This window comes from Pangasianodon hypophthalmus, chromosome 10 (genome assembly GCF_027358585.1).
Source record: "Pangasianodon hypophthalmus isolate fPanHyp1 chromosome 10, fPanHyp1.pri, whole genome shotgun sequence".
Taxonomy (NCBI): Eukaryota; Metazoa; Chordata; class Actinopteri; order Siluriformes; family Pangasiidae; genus Pangasianodon; species Pangasianodon hypophthalmus.
The window spans coordinates 23,270,993-23,292,879 of record NC_069719.1 but is presented as its reverse complement, the minus strand read 5'-3'; the positions used below and the strand labels follow the sequence as shown (position 1 = coordinate 23,292,879).

Sequence of the window (21,887 nt, the reverse complement as noted above, 5' to 3'; positions counted from 1 at the left end):
GAGAAGCAGTGTGTCAGAAATGTCAAAAAGACATAATACACACACATTTCATATGCATTTACTGTTACCTGTACTCTGTGCCCAAGGCAGGGGCTCTTGGTGATGCCATGTCAATATACAGCGGTGGTACTCTGGACGTGGGTCCAACTTAACATCACAGGAGAGCTATGGAGAAAAGGTCACAGGCTGATGACATCACAGCACAAGAGACATATGCCTTCAATAATGTATCCTCAACTCTACTTTAAGAGCAGTGCATACCCTGGCTTTGATGATTGTTGGCCTTGGGTCCAGGATACCCTGCATTTTTCTCAACGCGGGGATAACAAAGAGATTACAGGTGACAACTGCTGACACTGGGTTACCTGAGAAAAATAGAGGGAGTAAGAGACAGAGAGAATAAGTAATGAAAAAGTAAATACAAAATTAAAGGGGACATTAAAGGTAAGCCCCCTGTTTTTTCTTTTGTGGGGGCGTTGAGGATGTTAGGTAGTTATCTGAACGAAGGGGAATGATCTGGGGCAGGGGCAGGACCTACAATTCCTGCATCAGAAAAGACTTATAGTGAGCTACAGAATTACTGGCCCCCTTGGAAAAGATGGGTAAAATCAAGCTCTTTGTGTTTAATTAGGGTAATCTATTACTAAAATATGAGGGAAATCTAAACATTAATTACAGTTAAATATATAGATACCATGGCTTAAAAAAGTGCATTAAAAGTCATCAGATTCGTCTTAATTACAAAAGGCCCCTTCACAGATTGTTCCAATCAGTATTTTTTACTGCAAACCAATATGCTCTTAAAGTAATTTTTTAAATTATGTAATTTAAAATTTTATTATTTGTCAGCAGATCTTAAAAAAAAAAAACTGAAAAATGCTTCTTGCATAAATATTCAATCCATTCAGACTACTGGAACCTGATGTGGTCTTGTGCTTTTGTAGCCCATCCACGTCAAGGTTTTATATGCTGTGTGTTCTGAGATGCTTTTCTGCTCACCACGGTTGTAACAAGTGCTTATTTGAGTTACTAGACTTAGACTACATAGACTTTCTGTCAGCTCAGACCAGTCTGGTCATTCTCCTCTGATCTCTCTCATCAATAAGGTGTTTCAGCCTGCAGACCCTCCACAAACAGGATGTTTTTTTTGTTTTTTGCACCATTCTGTGTAAACTCTAGAGGCTGCTGTGTGTGAAAATCCCAGGAGATCAGCAGTTTCTGAAATACTCAAACCAGCTCATCTGGTACCAACAACCATGACACAGTTAAAGTCAAACAGATCACATTTTTCCCCATTCTGATGTTTGATGTGAACAGTAAGTGAAGTTCTTGACCTGTATCTGCAGTGGTTTATGCATTGTGCTGCTGCCACATGACTGATGATTGGAAAACTTCATAAATGAACAAGTGTATTGGTATTCCTATTAAGGTGAACGATGAGTGTAGATGCAGTACACCAAATTTCAACTCAATCTACCTTATGGTTCTTCAGAAGCAGCTATTTGAACTTAAACTCCACCCCCAATGTATGCCACACCCTAACCTTTGCAGACATCCAGAACCTTGTACTGAACATGTATTTCCAGTTTGGTTCAAATCCATATGACCAATCATGCATTACAGCTATTTGAGTAAACCAGCTCACCTCCTTAGAATTGACTGACATTTGGCAGCCACAATGTTTATAAATGTCAACATATTTTTGACAATTATTGAGGTTCACACTCTCCTGAGTAGTTTGACATCAATATTGTAAAGACTTGCCAAAAATCCTAGTTCACAAAAGTAGGTTTTGCATATTATGCAAATTATAATAGATTTTAGTGGGTGTGGCCAAATGGTCCAAAAGGCAGTTTTCTATAATCTAAGCAATAAAATCAAGCTAAAAAAATCTTTCTACACCTTAACTTCCAAGAGATATGCTTGGTTTTGTGTGCAAAAATATGAATAGCGCTCCCAATGGCCAATTTGAGTGCATCAGATAGTGGGTCCATACTTGAAGCTACCAAGATTCGTGACAATTGCTCAATGTTAACCCTGTCAAATGCTTGCTGAAATTTTATTAGCCAATGGCAGCAATGTTTTTTAAGTAATTAGGTCATTATCAAAATTCCAATTACAGATTAGCATAATGATGCACCATACCAAATCTCAGCTCGATCAGATTTACGGTTCCTGAGAAACAACTGCTAATCTGTAATTGGAATTTTGATGATGAGCTAATTACTTAAAAAACCATGGCTGCCACTGGCCATTGGCCATCAGCTAATCAAATCAAATCACCATGACGAAACTTGACAAAGGATACAGAACAAGATTCTGAGATCATGTGCAAAGTTTAAGGCATGGTCATCCATAGAGGCAGAGCTAAGGTCAGATAACTACTTTGCACATGATCTCAGAATCTTGTCCCGTATCCTTTGTCAAGTTTCGTCATGAGTTACAGCTCTTTGAGTAAATTATGCTCCGCCTAGTTAAAATGATTGACGTGGCGGCCTGTTTACAAATGTCAACACTTTTTTGACAAGTATTGAGGTTCACACTCTCCTGAATAATTTGACACCAGGTTTTTGAAGAGTTTGATGATTCAAATTAGCAAAAAAAAAAAAATCCATCATGGTGGAAATTAGTGGGAGAGGTCTAGCTGAATTCAGCAGTAGCCAAGGAGTAAGAGGTAAAATGTGACAAAGTTTTGTGTTTCTATGACTTACGGTTTAGGCTGCCCATTGCATTTTAACTCAGAATCAAAATCAAAACCTGAATCAGGAGGAGGAGAAGAAGAAGAAGAAGAAGAAGAAGAAGACACCTCCTACCACAAACACTGCATCTGCAAGGCCACCAGTATGGATGACCATACTGGATGTATGGTGGATGACCCCTCCCAACGCTTTCACACTCCTATCATTTGGCAAAAGATACTAGAGCATCCATGCCACTACCACCAGACTCCGCAACAGCTTCTTTCCTGAGGCAGTCAGCTTACTTGACACATGGCTGCCCACTAAAACCCACCTGGTCTAATCAAACCCTTCCCAACACCCACCATCAAACAAACAATAACTGCACATCCATATTTTAATCTGCTGCTATGACTTTTTCCTACCAATCTTACTTCTCATTTTGTAATACCATTCTTACTGCAACACTTTTTTTTTTTTTTTACAAAACCAGGTCCAGCTTACAGACACTTGCTTGCACTTGTTCTTCTAGTGAATACTGTTCTGTTGTCCTGTCTAGTTAGCATGCGTCTGGTGTATTTATTGTCCTAAGTATTTATTGTTTTGTGAAGTACAGTTTTGCACTCATCTCACACTGTTGTGTATTTGCACATGTTGTAGTCCTGTGTACCATGATAATGCACTGTTATATGTTGCATCAAGGTCATGAAGAATGGAATGGCAATGGAACCCACTTAATTTTACTTGACTAAAATATCTTCTATTCAACAGATTGTTAAGCTCCTCATAGTTGCTCACTAACAAGACTAATTTTTCTACCAGCACATGCCCCTTTCTACTAGCACTTGCCCACTTGCAACCTGTTTAGACTGGAAATACACCGACCAGCTTAAATGGGCCTACAGTGAAGTGTTAAATCTAACACATTACAAATAATATTAATAGTAAAAAAAAGAGCTTCAAAATACTGTTTGTTTGCTTTACTCTCTATTGCCGGTCAGCGCTCAAACACATCAAAACAATTTAAACAGCAAATCGACAATGTGGGACTAGGCATTATTTTTCTTTGGGGTTGCTGTACTATAAGACTCATTTTGATGCAGTTCTGTTTTATTTATTGCAATTTATCAGCCAGTTAATAATAGGCAGTAAAGGCCCTGTGCAAATGGGATGACAAGCTGACTCAACTAAGGCTAGAGGCTGGACCTTTGAAAATTTGTCCACACACAGCGCTAAGTTTTCCTCTGCAATCTCCAGACAAGCAGACTCAACACCGTTTAGAGGTTTAGCAATCTCTCTCTCTCATATATACATATATATATATATGCATGGACTCCACAAGACCTCTGAAGGTGTGCTGTGGTATCTGGCACCAAGACGTTAGTAGCAGATCCTAGTAAGTTGCAGCAAGTTAGCAGCAAGTCCTGTAAGTTGCGAGGTTAGGCCTCCATGGATCGGACTTGCTTGTCCAGCACATCCCACAGACGCTCTATCAGACTGAGATCAGGGGAATTTAGAGGCCAAGTCAACACCTTGAACCTCAAACCATTCCTGAACAATTTTTGCAGTGTGGAAAGCCGCATTATCCTGCTGAAAGAGGCCACTGCCATTAGGGAATACCGTTACCATGAAGGGGTGTACTTGGTCTGCAACAATGTTTAGGTAGGTGGTACATGTCAAATAACATCCACATGAATGCCTGGACCCAAGGTTTCCCAGTAGAACATTGCCCAGAGCATCACACTTCCTCCGCCGGCTTGTTTTCTTCCCAAAGTGCATACTGGTGCCATCTTTTCCCATCTCTTCCCCAGGTAAGCTATGCACACGCACCCGGCTGTCCACATGATGTAAAAGAAAAGACGATTCTTCAGACCAGGCCACCTTCCTCGTGCCCATTGCAGGCGCTTTTGGAGGTGGACAGGGGTCAGCATGGACACTCTGACCAGTCTTCAGCTATGCAGCCCCATACGCAGCAAGCAGCAATGCACTCTGTGTTCTGCCACCTTTCTATCATAGCCAGCATTAACTTTTCAGCAATTTGTGCTACAGAAGCTCTTCTGTGGCATTGGACCAGATGGGCTAGCCTTCGCTCCCCACACCTTGGGTGTGCCCATGATCCTGTCGATGGTTCATCGGTTGTCCTTCCTTGGACCACTCTTGGTAGGTACTGACTACTGCATACCGGGAACACCCCACCTAACCTGCCATTTTGGAGATTTGGAGCCATCACAATTTGGCCCTTGTCAAAGTCACTCAGATCCCTACATTTGCCACAAAGTGGGAAGCACACAATTGTAGAGGATAATCTTTGTATGCATTACATTACAACATTACAGCTTCCCTTCACTGATGTCAGCCAATGAGGCATGGTGCAGAGTCTGTGTTCCAGTTCATCGCAAAGGTATTTAGGTTAGGGCTCAGTTTCCCTTCACTGGAACTAAGGGGCTGTGCCTGAACATGTTCCAGCATGACAATGTCCCTGTGCACAAAGTGTGAAGACATGGTTTGCCAAGGTTTGTGTGCAAGAACTCAAGTGACCTGCACAGAGCTCTGACCTAAACACCCTTGGGATGAACTGGAATGCCAACTTTCCCCCAGGCCTCATCAGTGCCCAACCTCAATGAAGCTCTTGTGGTAGAATGGGCAAATATCCACAGCCATGCTCTAAAATCTAATGAAAAAAGGATTCCCAGAACAGTGGTGGTTAAACTAAAACTGGGGAGTGTGTTGGTGGCTGTGCCAGAGGGCATGTGTGATGTGTCTAGTGCAGCAGTGTGGTCACAGCCAGTGCTCACACTTTCGGGTTTCAGCTGCTGCTGCTGGCTAAACCAAACACAATCTAGAGGCGAAAATGGGAGCTGAACGCATCTCTCCCAGCCAGTATATAGCCTCTCCAACACCAAGACTCCTGCAGTGCCTCCTCGTAGCAACACACAGTAACTGGGCATCCTACGACCCCAGGCCAAACTGCAGGGGATCTTGGAGCAGCAGTGGGCCCTAGAGACATGGTGCACAGGCCCACTGGCATGTCGACATGCCCTGGCACCTTGTCAACTACTGCCCCAGCCCCAGCTATGGATTAAATAGCAGCTTGTTGCCAGCGTTCCCATGGATGAAGCCATTAACTGGCTCAACGGGCTGACAAACAGTTCAAGCTGTGGAGTGTGTAAACAGGGCAATCACATGACCTCCTGGTTATCCACTATGCCCTAATCCCTTCTGGCACCAATAACCATGCCACGGTTAAAGTCACTGAGATCACATTTTTTCCCCATTCTGATGTTTGATGTGAACATAAACTGAAGCTCTTGACCCGTATCTGCCACATGATTGGCTGATTAGACAACAGGTGGTCCTATTAAAGTGGACGATGAGTGTGTAATTATATATATATATATATATATATATATATATATATATATATATATATATATATATATATATATGTACATATATATATATATACACACACATACACACACACACATATACACACATACTGAAATTTTGGGCTATACATGAATTACACCATCAGGTAAAGTTAACGTTAATTAACATTTTTTGCATACAGTCAACATTTAATACACATAAATAAAATCGTCAACTGGCCTATGAACACAACAAACAGACGAGAACAAGAAAACCTTCTGCTTACTTTATGACTGGCTGCTAATTAATAAACATTTTATTTATCTTTTTTTTTAACGCGATTGAAATTTAAAGCAGCACCCAAATGCTATCTTGCAACACATTCTCTGGCTTTTTCAACATTGTTCAACTGCAGAATTGCACAGTGAATACCACTAGGGCTTGGTATCAGCCACTTTGCGTTCCACAAGGAGCAGAATATTTGAACTGGAATTGATAAAGTAGTATCTAACTTGGTAAGAGGAAATTTTAATTTTGGACACGAATAGAGTGTATATTAGAGTATATGTGGTTAGCACTGACTAATATAATAACACTGTAATTGAATAACATCTGGATTTCCTGTCCATGCCTCAACCAAACCCTTGTGACCAGAGGTGGTAGCATTATTTATCTAAGATGTGTACTTCACTACCTGTCTAATTTTATCAGATAAAAACAGATGTTAAAGAGAACTGGGAACCATTTAGCCGACTACATGAATCCCATATTAATTTCCATCTCCTTTTTGCGAAAACAAACACTATAGCTGTGATTTGCTAGAAAACAGCGAATCCACAGCAGTGGCTATATGAATTAGAGGCTAGCAGGAGGTAATGATACCTGTGGCAGCCACCGGTGGCAGCACACTTAAACAGCTACATTTAAACTGCGACTTTTTTTTTCTTCAGCATATTGTCTATGCTCATTTAAAGAAACATGCATTATCAAAGGAAGTGTCGAACAGATCTTCACTTTAAAAAAGAACTTTATTTATTTTTAATTTGTATGTCCTTTATGTGAATAGTTTTACCACACACTGAGTCTGGCAGGATCTTAATTTGCCAGTCATGCAAATTAAGTTTTTACCAGTATTTACCGGCTAACGGAAACCCTGATATATACGTTCCCCATGGAAAGTACTGGAACGGCAATGCCAATTCTTTTGTTTTTGCTATACACTCATCAAAAGATGAATATGAGTTCATGTATAATGTCCCCTCTGAAAGTATTGGAACAGCAAGGTGATGATCAGCACCTATATTAAAATTGGAATTATACAGAGAAGACTAGCATGGCCCCTGTGCAAGGATGACACACAAAATCAGGACGATCAGACTTTCAGCTTTCATTTCCTAATATTTACATTTAGATGTGTTAAACAACTTAGAACATGGCACCTTTTGTTTAGAAAACGTTGACAATAGAGCAAATGCTTTACTGTTGTGCCACTCAGGAGCAAAAAAAAATATATTTTTAAGATTTCACAGTGTTAATTACCACAGACATCCTTCCATAATCTGTTTTTAAACTCATCTTTATCAAGGGTGCCAATAATTCTTGAGGTGACTGTACATTTATAGGTTTAGAGGATAGAGGAATTATAGATGCATTAATTGTGTGCACCCAGAATTCAGTGGAGTGGGGAGTGAAGGTGTGCAATCATTACCCTCAGGAACACCTTTGTACAAGGCTGTTTGAGGAAAGAAAAGGAGAGGAGAAGGAGGAAAGAGAAGAGGAGAGGACAATAAAGTTCCAGATATACAGCAGCTTTAGATCATGTAGCTACAGCATGAAGCATGGTAGGCAGGGCTATTACAGCAACACAAACTAAAACAACAAAACCAACACCACTACACAAAGTCACAGACTCACTAACAAAAGCTCAAAATCTTCACTCTCAGAAAACAGAACATAAACATATAAAAAAACAAAGCTAGTGTGTCTTTTCTGTTTAGTGTTGGATACAACAATGTATCAGAATACACCAATTTGCCTCAAGCTAGCTACTCGCAAGAACGTCAAGAAAAAGACAAATGTGTCATTATAAGAGGTTTAGACTTCTTGTGCACGCCAATTTTCCAGCTTTTGGTTTTCACTTTGTTGTATATTTCCGTTTTCTGAGCTAGGGGTGCAAACAGGCAGTTCCTTACTTCTGCGTGGGGGAGGAGATATGGGTAGCCTGCTTGCCTCGCTGTCGCTCATGGGCATGGCCTCAAGGAAAGTCACCCCTGTGTTTCTGTAGGTGAAATTACCTTTAACGGGGGGAATATAGAAACAGCTGCTGTCACCAACGTCTGCCTTAGTTGCGGTACAAACTGGACATAAGTATGGGCAAGAGTGGCACAGATGGAGAAAGAATGCAGCTAGAAGCCCTGGCACCTAATGGGTAAGGAAAGAAGCTGCCAGGCAAAAAGAGGAAGAGTAAGGGAGGGGCTCAGACTGATTTGAGTAGGGGAAGGGGTTGTGGTAATTATATCAAGGAAGAAGTCCATTTGGAGGTCTTGTTTGGAGGTGTGAGTTTAAAGGCTAAAAGGATGGTACAATCGATGAGTATATAATATCTACAGATGGGTGACAAATTAAAGGAATAACCAACCTGACGCATCTTCGTATTTGGTGTTTGGCCACCGGGTGCACCTTTGTATAGTTTCTACATCTCTCTATATCTCCCATATGTGTTAATTTGGGTGGTGATCTGATGACTGTGAGTATCATTTTCATACTCATCAAAAAATTCAGTGACCCCCATGCTCTGTTGATGGGGGATGGGATGTTTATTGCCTACTAATACTGTCTAGTGTCTAACTGTCCCTTGTTTAGTGTTTTAATAATGAAATTTCACACTGCTCACATTTCATTTCACACAAGATTTCACAGTGCTGACATTTTTATTGTTGCTCAAACTCTCTGAACGCATCAGAGGACTGCTAGTCAGAGTACAGCAAAGCAAACAAACAGTGTTTTTAATCCTAATTATCATTAGGATTACAATAAATTGGAAAGTTTTAGAAACTTGATGAACTGGAACTTCATTGCAGGTCTATTTAATACTCTGTGTACACTGATGTTAAAATGCATAAAGGTTGGCAGTTTGAATAACTCTGCTCAAAGGGGACAAATAGACCCAATTTATGCCAGCAAAACGCCCCCACACCATAAAAGAGGCACTGTTTATTTTTTACTTTGTCACCCATCTGTACGTCTCTAGGTATGTCTGTATGTCAGTATGTATGTTCACTTCTATAAACAGACAAATAACCTCGGGTGACAACCAAAAAAAACACAACAGATTTCAACATGGAGTCATTTTTTTCCCCCAAACTGTAAACCAACATTCAGAAAAAATAAGTACACCCTTCCTACTTCCACAATCATTAATAGATTAGCAGCCAGGTGTTACTAATGAAAAGTGAGAAGGGGAAGGATTGTTTACAAATGGAAAGCCTTCAAGACAGTTCCAGGAGTGGGTGTCCCAGAAAATTCAGTCCAGATTCAGACCACTTAATGCTCAGAGATATTAAAAAAAAAAAAAAAAAACAGAGCTACATCATGTGAAACCTACAGGCCTCTGTAAACACATTAAATATTTCAGGACAGCACGATCAAAAAAAAAGACTGAACAAGTATATCATGGAAGGATGGCTAGGAAAAAGCCCCTTCTCTCCAAAATTAATATGGCAGCATGACTTAGGTTTGCAAAATTGCATCTGAACAAACCACAATTTCTGTAACAGTATCCTTTAGACTGATGAGACAAAGTTGGAGATGTTAAGTCATCATGCACAGCGCCATGGTTGGCGACAACCAAACACAGCATATCACCAAAAACACCCCATACCAACTGTCAAACTTGGTGGTGGAGGGGTGATGATCTGGGCTTGTGTTGCGGCCACGGGACCTGGGAAACTTGCAGTCACTGAGAAAATGATGAACTCAGATGATGTTCAAATACAATATTCTTGAGACAAATGTGAGGCTATTTGTCCAGCAGCTTAAGCAGGGCTATAATTGGGTCATGCAACAAGACAATAATCCCAAGCATACCAGCAAACAAATGCCTTCAAACATCAATGAACTGCAATGTTGTAAAGAAAAATGGGTCAAAATTTCTCCAAAACGATGTAAAAGACTGATAAAAGTCTGGTAAACCTCTTGTTATTGTTGCCAAAGGTGGTTCTACATGTTACCGAATTATAGGATGCAATTATTTTTCCCACCTGGTTTCTGAATGTTGGTTTACCTTTGGAAAAAAATACATATTGAAATCTGTTTTTTCTGTTCTCAGCTCACTTGAGTTTATTGGTTTGTTTACAGAAGTTGGTGAAGGCCACACAATTGTTATTTTGGCCCTGGTTAAACAAGAATGGCCTATTTTCTTTTTCCCCATGACTCTGTGTGTGTGTGTGTGTGTGTGTGTGTGTGTGTGTGTGTGTGTGTCCCCTCCGTAAGTATTGGAAGGCAGACTGAAGGCATTTGGGTCAGGTGAGATCAAAAGTTGAATATGAGACGATATAACAATCCCCGAAAACAGCAGCAGTTGATGACAAACATTGTGAGAGCTGCAAAGAAAAATCTAAAAACAACATTTAGTGACAACAACCTCCACAGGACAGGGGTGAATTTATCACAATCCACCATTCATAGAACACTTTGAGAGCAGAAATATAGAGGCTATACCAAAAGATGTAAACCACTTCTCAGCAGTAAGATTTGTAAGGCTGAGATGAGTCACGATTGAGGTAGTGTCATGGCTTGGGCTTGCATGGCTGCTTCTGGAATGGGCTCCCTAACCTTTATTGATGATGTAACTTATGATAGTAGCAGCAGAATAATTTCAGTAGTCTAAGAAACATTCTGTCTGCCAAATTACAGAGAAATCTAATTGGGAGGAACTTTACCAAGCAGCAAGACAATGACCAAAAACATACTGCCAACATAACAAAGGACTTCATCAGGGGAAAAAAGAGAAGGTTTTAAACTGGCCATGTCAACCACCAGATCTTAAGCCAACTGAGCATGCATTTCACCTCCTGAAGAGGAGACTGAAGGGAAAAATTCCCCAGAACAACCAACCACAGTAAGAAGCAAAGGTACGAGCCTTGAAAAGCATCACAAAAGAAGAATGCAACAGTTTCGTGATGTCAGTGGGTTGCCGGCTTGATGCAGTTATTGCAAGCAAGGGATATGCAACCAAATATTAATCATTATTAACTGTAATTTACTTTAAGACCATCTGTTCCACTAGTAGAGGAGCCATGTTCTAAGGGATTCTCAAACCCAAATGCCTTCAGTGAATAGCAAAAATACTGGCCAAAAGGGGCCTTGCCACTCCAATACTTTCTGGGAACTGTGTGTGTGTGTGTGTGTGTGTGTGTGTGTGTGTGTGTGTGTGTGTGTGTGTGTAACACAGGGAACACAGCTGGAGATGTGGTGTTCCCTGCCACACACAGATCAGAATTTCTGCTTCTATTAAACAACTTAGAACATGGCACCCTGAGTGATGGACCACACAGTTTCAGTGAGCAAAAGTATCAGAGCAGCTAGTCTTAAAGTAAATTAGAATAAATAATACCTAATACTTGGTTGCTGTGGCAGCGGGGGGGTATTACAATATCAGCTGTGGATAGACAGGAGGTGGTTTGAGCCAGCAGGTAAGGCATGACAATTCTCACCTGTGTCTTATTATTGCCAATCTACTTATGTTCATTTCTTTGTGCTTTCAGTGACCGTGGGTGGGTGATAAAGCTGGGTGGGTGATAAAGCTAGCAGACTATGCAACACACAGGCACACACCTGAACTTGAATGGGACCAAAGCCACATGCTAGTGACGACCTCTTTCCTGTTGGTTTATCTATTGTGTTGAGCTTTTTCACACTAGCCCGGAAAATAAATAAACGCAAGCCCAGTGTTCTGCTAAAAGTCCACCTGCCTCACAAGTATTCCTCTGCACCCTTACACACTGGGGTTTACAGTGGTGCCAAAACCTAGGATTTTGGAAGACTCAGACACCACCATGGAAGCCTTCTCATTTGGCGAGGTCATAAAGTCCCTAATCAGCCTCCACCTAACCCAACATCAAGTGCTTCTCGACTTGTACAACAAATTACAGCTGCGCTTCAAAGCCCACGTGCAGGAGCAGACTGAGAGCCAATGGGCACTCCAGTACCTGTTGCAGCCCACCACATCTCCAGCTGTGTTACCTGCCACCATTCCACACATGGGGCTCCCTAAGCTGCCCTCCACTGACGATCTGGAGGCCTTCTCCCTACTCCTACCCAGCTCCCCAGAACCAAGGTGATGAGGCCCCAAAACCAGCCCCCTCCCCCGAACCTGGTTTTCTCCTCACTTTTCCTCTCCCCCTTCTCCTCCTTCTCTGATGTCTCCCCCAGTGCCATCTCTCTCCACACAGGTAGAACCTTCCATGCCCACCAGAACTGGGGCAAAGTCCAGGAAGGTTTGCTGGTGTATCGGGGATGCTGGGCATTTCCAGGATCAGTGTTCCCGCACTGATCCGGATCCCTGACGCACCCTCTGGGGAGGTGGTGCCGGGGCTGTTGATGTCAGCTCCGGCTCAGGGGGACACAGAGGGTTGCGAGGGCTCCACCCCTCCACCCTTTGGGAGATTCCCCTCAGGGATTTCCCCTTGGTGTAGACACACAACAAGACTGGTCAACAGATCCAGCCTAAAGAATACTCTGCCCACATAATGTATATGCTTATTTAGATGACATTATCATTTACGTTAATGATTGGCAGCGTCGTTTACATCTTGAGATGGACGGGACTCATAGCAAATCCAAAGAAGTGTGCAATTGGACAGGTGGAAGTATGGTATCTGGGCTTCCCCTTGGCCGATGGGCAGGTGTGTCCCACAAATCTTAGGTTTGTGCCTAATTTTCCAGACATCATCTGTCCGCTGACTGACCTCACAAAAAATGGAGCACCAGATGCGGTCCAGTGGATGAAACCATGCAAGCATGCTTTTTGACGGGTAAAAGAGGTTTTGTGGGGGGGGCCCGCTGTTGCATTTTCCTGGCTCTTCTCTCCCTTTTGTTCTGCAGGCCGATGTATCAGACAGAGGGCTGAGGGACATTTTCTCGGAGGTGATCGATGGGAAGGAGCACCCTGTGCTGTACATCAGCTGGAAGCTCTCAGTAAGAGGGAGAAATTACAGCACGATCAAGAAGGAGTCAATTGGGTGGTCCTCACCCTCCCGTACTACCAACTGGGGCAACCCTTTATTCTCTGTCCTGATCATATCCTGCTCCAGTGGCTCCACCTTAGTGATCGCCGTAACCAGAAAGGGAGTGAGTGATCTAGCTGGTGGAGCATGCAACACAGACACACACAACCCCTATGCTGCAGAGTATGAACTTAAGCGGGGCAAAAGCCATGAGCTACTGATGGCCCCTTTTCTGTTAGTTTTTTGTTGAGTTTTTGAAAGTGCACTGAAAAAATGCAGTGTAAGTAAACGTGAGCCACGAGCTCTGATAGAATTCTGCCTGCCTCCTAAGTCTTCCTCCGCACCTTTACACACTGGGTTCTACAGTTGCATATCCCTTGCTTGCAAAAACTGCGTCAAGCTAGCAACCCACTGACAGTACCAAACTTGCATTCTCCTTTTCCAGGCTTGTAATGCAGCTTCTTTCAGTTGTTCTTTGTTTTGGTGGGTTTCTCCCTTCAGTCTCCTCTGGATGCATTTTTCTTCGTAAATAGGCAGACAATGTTTTTGTAGACTTTTTAATTCATTTGGCTGCTACCATCATTAGTTACATATAGCGGTCGACCAATTAATCGGCACTGATAACCGATTACTGGGACTATCAGTTATCAGCAAAAATCCAAACCGATAGTTTTTCCCAGTTGCGTCCATTGCAGAAGTGGCTGAGAAGGGTCCACTGCCATTATACAGTATGAGAGCAGCCTCGAGTGGCGAAATAAAAACTATCACTGACGCCTCGTGGTGTTTGTTTCAACACGTGAGACTACACTCTGCACGTGATAGCTCAGATGCAGATTTAAAACATCTTCGCCGAAAAGGTATGTATATTAATAAATGCTGTAAAAAAGATATTACATATTGTTAGTTCATATAAGCTAATGCATAGCTAATGTTAATAAATGGGACTTTATTACATTCAGTTCAGTTTGGATGTATATGTTTTGTTTAAAAAAAAAAAAATATATATATATATATATATATATATATATATATATATATATATATATATATATATACACATACACAGAAGTCTACACTTCGATGACATCTTGATTGTTTTATTTCAAATTCATTGTGGTGGTGTATAAAGGCAAAATCACAAAAACTAACTGTGTATATATATATATATATATATATATATATATATATATATATATATATATACACACACATACATACAGTCAGTTTTTGTGATTTTGCCTTTATACACCACCACAATATATATATATTTCCCATTTAAAAAAGTACAGTACATTTTCATGGTACAGTCAGTAGTATTTATTTTTATAATAAAGTTCAGCACTATTTTACTTTGAGTGTTAAAATTGACACTAAATGAAAACATATCAACTAACATTTGATTAACTGGTTATAGGCAGGTACTGCCCAACTTAGTAAATGGTATCCGTGAAATCCACTATTGGTCGACCTCTAGTTACATCATCAATAAAGATTAGTGAGCCCGTTTCAGAAGCAGCCATGCAAGCCCATTCCATGACAGTATCTCCATCGTGCTTGACCGATGAGCTTGTATGTTTATTTTATCACAGGCAGATCCTTTCTTTCTCCACAATTTGGACTTTCAATCACTTTGGTAGAGGTTAGTAACTTTTGTGGCTCATCAATGTATTTCTTTGCCATTTCCAATCTGGCCTTCCGATTCTTACTACTGATGTGTGGTTTGCATCTTGCAGTATTCTATATTTCTGCTCTCAAAGTCTTCTTCATATGGTGGATTGTTATATCTTCTCAACTGCCCTGTAGAGGCTGTTAGTGATGTCAATGACTTGTTTTTAGGTTTTTCTTCACAGGACATTCCAAATTATTGTATTGGCTATGCCCAATGCTTGTGCAATGGCTCTGACAGATTTTCCCTCTTTTCTCAGCTTCAAAATGGCATGCTTTTCTCCCATAGACAGATCTCTGGTCTTCATGTTGGTGTATTCTTTTTAAAAACAAATGTAGTCTTCACAGGCAAAACAAAGATTTATTACCTGTTTAAACAATCAATCTAACAGGGCACACCCGGGCAACAAGAGACACCTGTCAGTCACATGTTCCATGTTGTACAAGTTGTGTAACACCTCTACATTTAAATATCAGACAATGAAAGCTGATATTCTGATCTACAGTCTCATATTTTCCCTTTTGAGTCTGGTTCCTCTCAAGGTTTCTTCCTCCTATCATCTCAGGGAGTTTTTCCTTGCCAGGATCACCTCTGGCTTGCTCATTAGGGAAAAATTCATACATTTACATTTTATAGGTATTTAGTTCTATAAGACTGCTTTGTGACAAAGTCCATTGTTAAAAGCACTATACAAATAAAATTGAATTGAATTTTTGATCTCCCAAATGTCTTAAGTGTATAGCAAAAACAAAAGAAGTTGCCTTGCCATTCCAATATTTTCAGAGGGGATTGTATATTATATACAATGTATATATACAGTCATATATACAATGTATATATACAGTCAGGTCCAGAAGTATTTGGACAATGCTGGAGTTTTTGTGATTTTGCCTTTACACACCACCACAATAGATTTGAAATAAAACAATCAATATGTAATCAAAGTGTAGACTTCTATCTTTATTTTAAGAGGTTTCACAAAAATATGGCATTTACCATTTAGGAATTACAGCCATTTTCAACAAAGTACCTCCATTTTCAGGGGCTCAAAGGTATTTGGACAAAGTGACATAATTGTACATATAACAATAATTTTAATACTTGGATGAAAATCCTTTGTAGTCAATGACTGCCTGAAGTCTGGATCCCATGTTCTCAAAACTCAAATTCTGAGTTTCCTCCCTGGAGATGCTTTGCCAGGCCTTCACTGCAGCCACCTTCAGTTGCTGCTTGAAGGCTGTCTTTCTGCCTTCAGTAACTGAAAAGCATGCTCTATTGGGTTGAGATCAGGCGACTGACTTGGCCATTGAAGAATATTCCATTTCTTTGCCTTCAAAAAGTCTTGAGTTGCTTTCACAGTATGTTTAGGGTCATTATCCACCTGCACTGTGAAGTGGCGTCCTATCAGTTTTGTAGCATTTGGCTGAATGTGAGCAGAGAGTATAACCCTATACACCTCAGAATTCATCTTGCTACTTCTGTCAGCAGTCACATCATCAATAAACACCAGTGAGCCCGTTCCATTGGCAGCCATACATGCCCATGCCATAACACTCCCTCCACCATGTTTGACACATGATGTGGTATACTTTGGATCATGAGATGTTCCTTTCTTTCGCCATACTTTTCTCTTCCCATCATTCTGGTACAAGTTAATCTTGGTTTCATCAGTCCAAAGAATCTTATTCCAGAACATGGGAGGCTTTTTTAGATGTTTTCTGGCAAAGTCTAATCTGGCTTTCCTATTCTTGAATGTTACCAGTGGTTTGCACCTTGTTGTAAACCCTCTGTATTTATATTTATGAAGGCGTCTCTTCATTGTAGATTTTGGCAATGATATGCCTACCTTCTCCAGAGTATTCTTGACTTCTGTTGATGTTGTGAAGGGGTTTTTCTTCATCAAGGAAAGGATTCTGCGATCCACCACTTTAGTTGTCTTCCGTGGTCTTCCAGGCCTTTTGATGTTGTTGAGTTTACCAGTGCTTTCTTTCTTTTTAAAACCCCACTGTTGATTTGGCCACACCTAAGGTTTTTGCTATCTCTCTTATAGGTTTATGTTGTTTTTTCAGCCTAATGATGGCCTCCTTCACTTGCATTGAGATCTCCTTGGACTTCATATTGGTAGCTCCAGTCGAACAGCTGCCAAATGCCAACTCAATAACTGATATCAAATCCAGACCTTTTATCTGCTTCATTTGTAATGAGGGAATGGACCGCACCTGGTCAATTAACTTCTTGTCAGTCAATTGTCCAAATACCTTTGAGCCCCTGAAAATGGAAATACTTTGCTTAAAATGGCTGAAATTCCTAATTGGTAAATGCCATATTTTTGTGGAACCTCTTAAAATAAAGCTGAAAGTCTACACTTCGATTACATATTGATTGTTTTAATTTTAAATCCATTGTGGTGGTGTATAAAGGCAAAATCACAAAAACTCTGTCATTGTCCAAATACTTCCGGATCTGACTATAATTTTATATATATATATATATATATATATATATATATATACACACACAAACACTGATCAGCCATAACATTTAAAACCACTGACAAATTAAGTGAATAACATTGATTATCTTGTTACAATGGCACCTGTCAAGGAGTAGGATATATTGGGCAGCAAGCGAACAATCAGTTCTCGAAGTTGATGTGTTGGAAGCAGGAAAAATGGGCAAGGATCTGAGCAACTTCGACAATGGCCCAATTGTGATGGCTAGATGGGTCAGAGCATCTCCAAAATGGCAGGTCTCATGGGGTGTTCCCAGTAAGCAGTGGTTAGTGCATAGCAGGGACAGGGTTATATGCACTCAATGCTCATTGATGCACATGGGGCGCAAAGGCTAGCCCGTCTGGTCCAATCCCACAAAAGAGCTACTGTAGCACTGTAGCAAATTGCTGAAAAAGTTAATGCTGGCTATCATAGAAAGGTGTCACACACACAACACACGGTGCTTCGCAGCTTTCTGTGCATGGGGTGGCATAAATGCAGACTGGTCCGAGTGCTCATGCTGACCCTTTTCCACCACCGAAAGAGCCTACAATGGGCACATGAGCATCAGAAGTGGACCATGGAGCAATGGACGTAGGTGGCCTGGTCTGATGTTTTCTTTTACATCATGCGGACGGCCGGGTGTGTGCGCATCACTTACCTGGGGAAGTGATGGCACCACGATGCACTACAGGAAGAAGGCAAGCCGGCAGAGGAAGTGTGATGCTCTGGGCAATTTTCTGCTGGGAAACCTTGGGTCCTGACATTCATATGGATGTTACTTTCACACTGTATCACCTACCTAAAAACTGCTGTAGACCAAGTACCCACCTTAATGGCAACGGTATTCACTAATGGCAGAGGCATCTTTCAGCAGGATAATGTGCCCTGCCACACTGCAAAAACTGTTCAGAAATGGTTTGAGGAAAATGATGATAAACAGTTCAAGGTGTTGACTGGCCTCCAAATTCCCCAGATCTCAGTCCGATCAAGCACCTCTGGGATGTGCTGGACAAATAAGTTTGAGGAGGCCCCACCTCGCAACCTACAGGACTTAAAGGATCTGCTGCTAACGTCTTGGTGCCAGATATCACAGCACACGTTCAGAGGTCTTGTGGAGTCCATGCCGCAACGGGTCAGAGCTGTTTTGGTGGCACAAGTGGGACCTACATAATATTGCCATGAAGGAGTGTACTTGGTCTGCAACAATGTAGGTATGTGGTATGTGGCAAAGTAACATCACCACGAATGCCCGGAGCCAAGGCTTCCCAGCAGAACATTGCCCAGAGCATCACACTGCCTCCGCCAACTTGCCTTCTTCCTATGGTGCATCCTGATGCCATCCCTCCCCAAGTAAGCAACGCACACACACACACCCAGCCAAAAATGTGATTTATCAGACTAAGCCACCTTCTTCCATTGCTCCTTGGTCCAGTTCTGATGCTCATATGCCCACAGTCCCATATGCAGCAAGCTGCGATGCATTATGGGTTCTGACACCTTTCTATGATAGCCAGCATTAACTTTTTCAGCAATTTGTGCTACAGTAGCTCTTCTGTGGGATCAGACATGTATCTGTATGATTTTATGCAGTGTTATACAGGTGTTTCTATTAAAGTGGACAGTGAGTGTGTGTGCGTATGAATGTACACTATATGTAAATATCCGTACTATACATCCATACAGTACTATGCAAAATTCTTACATGCTTACACCCTTTTTTAAATACTAATTTTGTCTTAGATGTTTATTTTATTCTACATTATTAGGTCATTAAAAACATTTTAGATTTCCAGATTTTTAAGTAAAATTAAATATTACAGAAAACAAAATTGTATCTCAGCAAAGAAGGTAACTTATTACCACATTTCAAACAAAAAATGAATGCTAGCTGTCAAAGATTACCTGAAAAATCAGTGGGTCATTATCAATATAAGGTGCCTTTAGTGTACTTAGCACAATCACTCAAGTCTCATTAAAATATTGCCAAAAAATACATTTTTATTCTCAATACTTAAATATTCATGAATACAGCAGTATAACAATATTTATCTTAAGGTGCACTAGTGTGCCTGAGCATGTTCAATAAGGGTAATTAGTAATTACAGAACATAAAATTCAAAAATGTCCACATTTTTTGTAGCGATAAACAAGGTATTTCACAGTTCCAATTGTTATATCATTTATTTTGCACTTTTTTTAATCATAATATTGAACATTCTGTGCATGTCTACCCTTAGAAATGAGTGGCATCACAACCACCATATTTATTCCTTTGATGGAGTGTTAAATACAGCATGCACAGAAAGTCTCAACACATTTCCTAATTTTCATCATACTGTGTTTGCAACTGGATGTAGTCAAGCTTAACATGTCAAAAAAGCTCTAGTAAAATTGAGTTTTTTAATAAAATATATACCAAGTCTGGTACATAAGCAATTACAGTGACGTACAATGAATATGATATGTGTTTTCCTTTTCTCATGTTTGTTAAACGTTTTAACTGAGAACCAAACATTTTGGACAGAGAACCAACACAATTCAAGTGAAAAACAAATATATTCACAGATACATTTTTGAGGAAAAAAGAAAAAGAAAAAACTTGGGGCTGCTTCTCTTCAGCAGGGACTAGGGCTCTGGTCAAGATAAAGGGAATCATGGATAGCACCAAACAGCAATCTATTTCGGCAAAAAACCTGTAGGCCTCTGTTAGACAGCTGAAGTGATGAAAAAAAAAAAAAAAAATAAATCACCTTCCAGCGTGATAACAGCCCATAGCACAAATCCAATTCCAAAAAGTAATGGCTTCAGAAGAGGAAGCTAAACATTTTGGAATGGTCTAGTCAGAGCCAAGATCTAAATCCCATCAAAAACCTTACATGTTTATCTTAGTTTCATTTTTTTTTTTTTTTTTTTTACATCAGAAAAACCTGTAATTTTAACAGGGGTGTGTGGACTTTTTACACTTATATGCCCCTATGTAAATGTAAACAAATTTGTGATACTGACCATGTTACCATGGTTAAAAGGTCAGATTTTCCTCATGCTTAATCGCTTCTGTTCAGATGACAGATCAAGTGCACACTGTCATTAAAGTAGACTTTGTATAGAACAGATCAAGTGCACACTGTCATTTTGTACCAACTTCGTATAGAATAGAATGTGTAACTGGTGTGAAGTTGGTTAACAGAACACCTATTTTAGATTGTTAGATAGACTTAGACACCTATTATAGATTTCAAAAAGATTTTAACAAATAACTAAGAATTATTGTTGAGAAAAGGACACAAAGTCTCTCTGAAAATGTCAATTCTGTCCCCACAATGCAATACATAGCTTTTTTTTTTGTATTTGTCCATGACAGGGTGGACATATACTATATGGTGAAAGTTTGTGGACACCTGAAAATCTGTCCTCACCCCAAGCATCCAATTACAAAACCATGGGCATTACTATGGCCTTGGTCCCCCCCCTTTGCTGCTACAACAACCTCCACTCTTTTGGGAAGATTTTCCACTAGAATTTGTAATGATGCTGTGGGGATTTGTGCCCATTCAGCCACAACTGCATTACTGAGGGAAGGCTCTGATGTTGGGCAAGAAGGCCTGGCATGCAGTCAGAGTTCCAGTTCATCCCAAAGGTGTTCACTAGAGTTGAGATCAGGGCTCTGAGTAGGCCACTCATGTTCTTACACACTGACCTTGCCAAACCATGTCTTTATGGAGCTTGCTTTGTGCACAGGAGCATGCTGGAACAAAAATCATAATGCTACAGGATTCAAAGACATTCTAGAAAATGTGTGCTTCCAACTGTGTGACAACAGTTTGGAGAAGGTCCACATATGAGTATGATGGAGAGGAGTCAACATACTTTTGGCTATACAATGTATCTCGTAGTTGATTCACAAATTGTCTATTTGTAGTAACAAAATAAAATAATTTTTTGCTTGACATGAATGTTTCTGGAGTAGTCTACAGTTTAGTTAACAAAGAACCTTCAAAAAATGGAAAACCTAAAAAATAAATAAATAAAATAAATAAATAAATCCAAAATTATGAGATCTCAAAGGCACCCTATACTGATATTGACCCAAATCTGACTGTCAAAGTCTCCAGAAGAACTGCGACAGATTCTCTAAGATGCTTAGATAAACTTACCAGCCAATTTCCTTATAAAAATTGCACAAAGTGTACGAGAGACTATGAATGCATTTTTAAAAGCAAAGGGTTTTCACACCAAATACTGACTTTGTTTAGTGCTGTTCACTTCTCTTTATATAAGTTTATGTAGAAAATGTTCTGAAGGCATCTTGGTTTTACAGCATTTCTTAATTTCTTGTGCCTATGACTTTTGTGCAGTAGTGTATATATAGTGGGTTCTGAAAGTACTCAGATCCCTTAAATTTTTGCAAACTTTGTGTAGCAGATTCAATTTAAAGTGGATTAAATGTATTTTT

General features: G+C 40.4%; 1 protein-coding gene and 1 pseudogene across 28 annotated transcripts in view; one reads left to right on the top strand and one right to left on the bottom strand.

Moving 5' to 3' along the window:
- Positions 1-21,887, bottom strand: part of LOC113533992 (gephyrin) — a 160,434-nt gene that overhangs the window by 41,250 nt on the left and 97,297 nt on the right. For 12 of the 28 annotated variants that reach the window (XR_004578924.2, XM_053237842.1, XM_053237843.1 and 9 more), the window contains 4 exons: positions 8,240-8,341; positions 7,756-7,779; positions 262-365; positions 69-165 (listed from right to left, as the gene is read on the bottom strand). The exons of 1 other annotated variant lie outside the window; for it this stretch is intronic. Coding sequence is in view for 24 of the 27 variants with exons in the window: in XM_053237842.1 (XP_053093817.1) it covers positions 69-165; positions 262-365; positions 7,756-7,779; positions 8,240-8,341 (327 nt within the window). In the remaining 3 variants the exon portion in view is untranslated. 15 more of the 28 variants (XM_053237836.1, XM_026926539.3, XM_026926540.3 and 12 more) reach the window with 7 other exon arrangements.
- On the top strand, positions 7,331-7,429 carry LOC113534244 (uncharacterized; annotated as a pseudogene).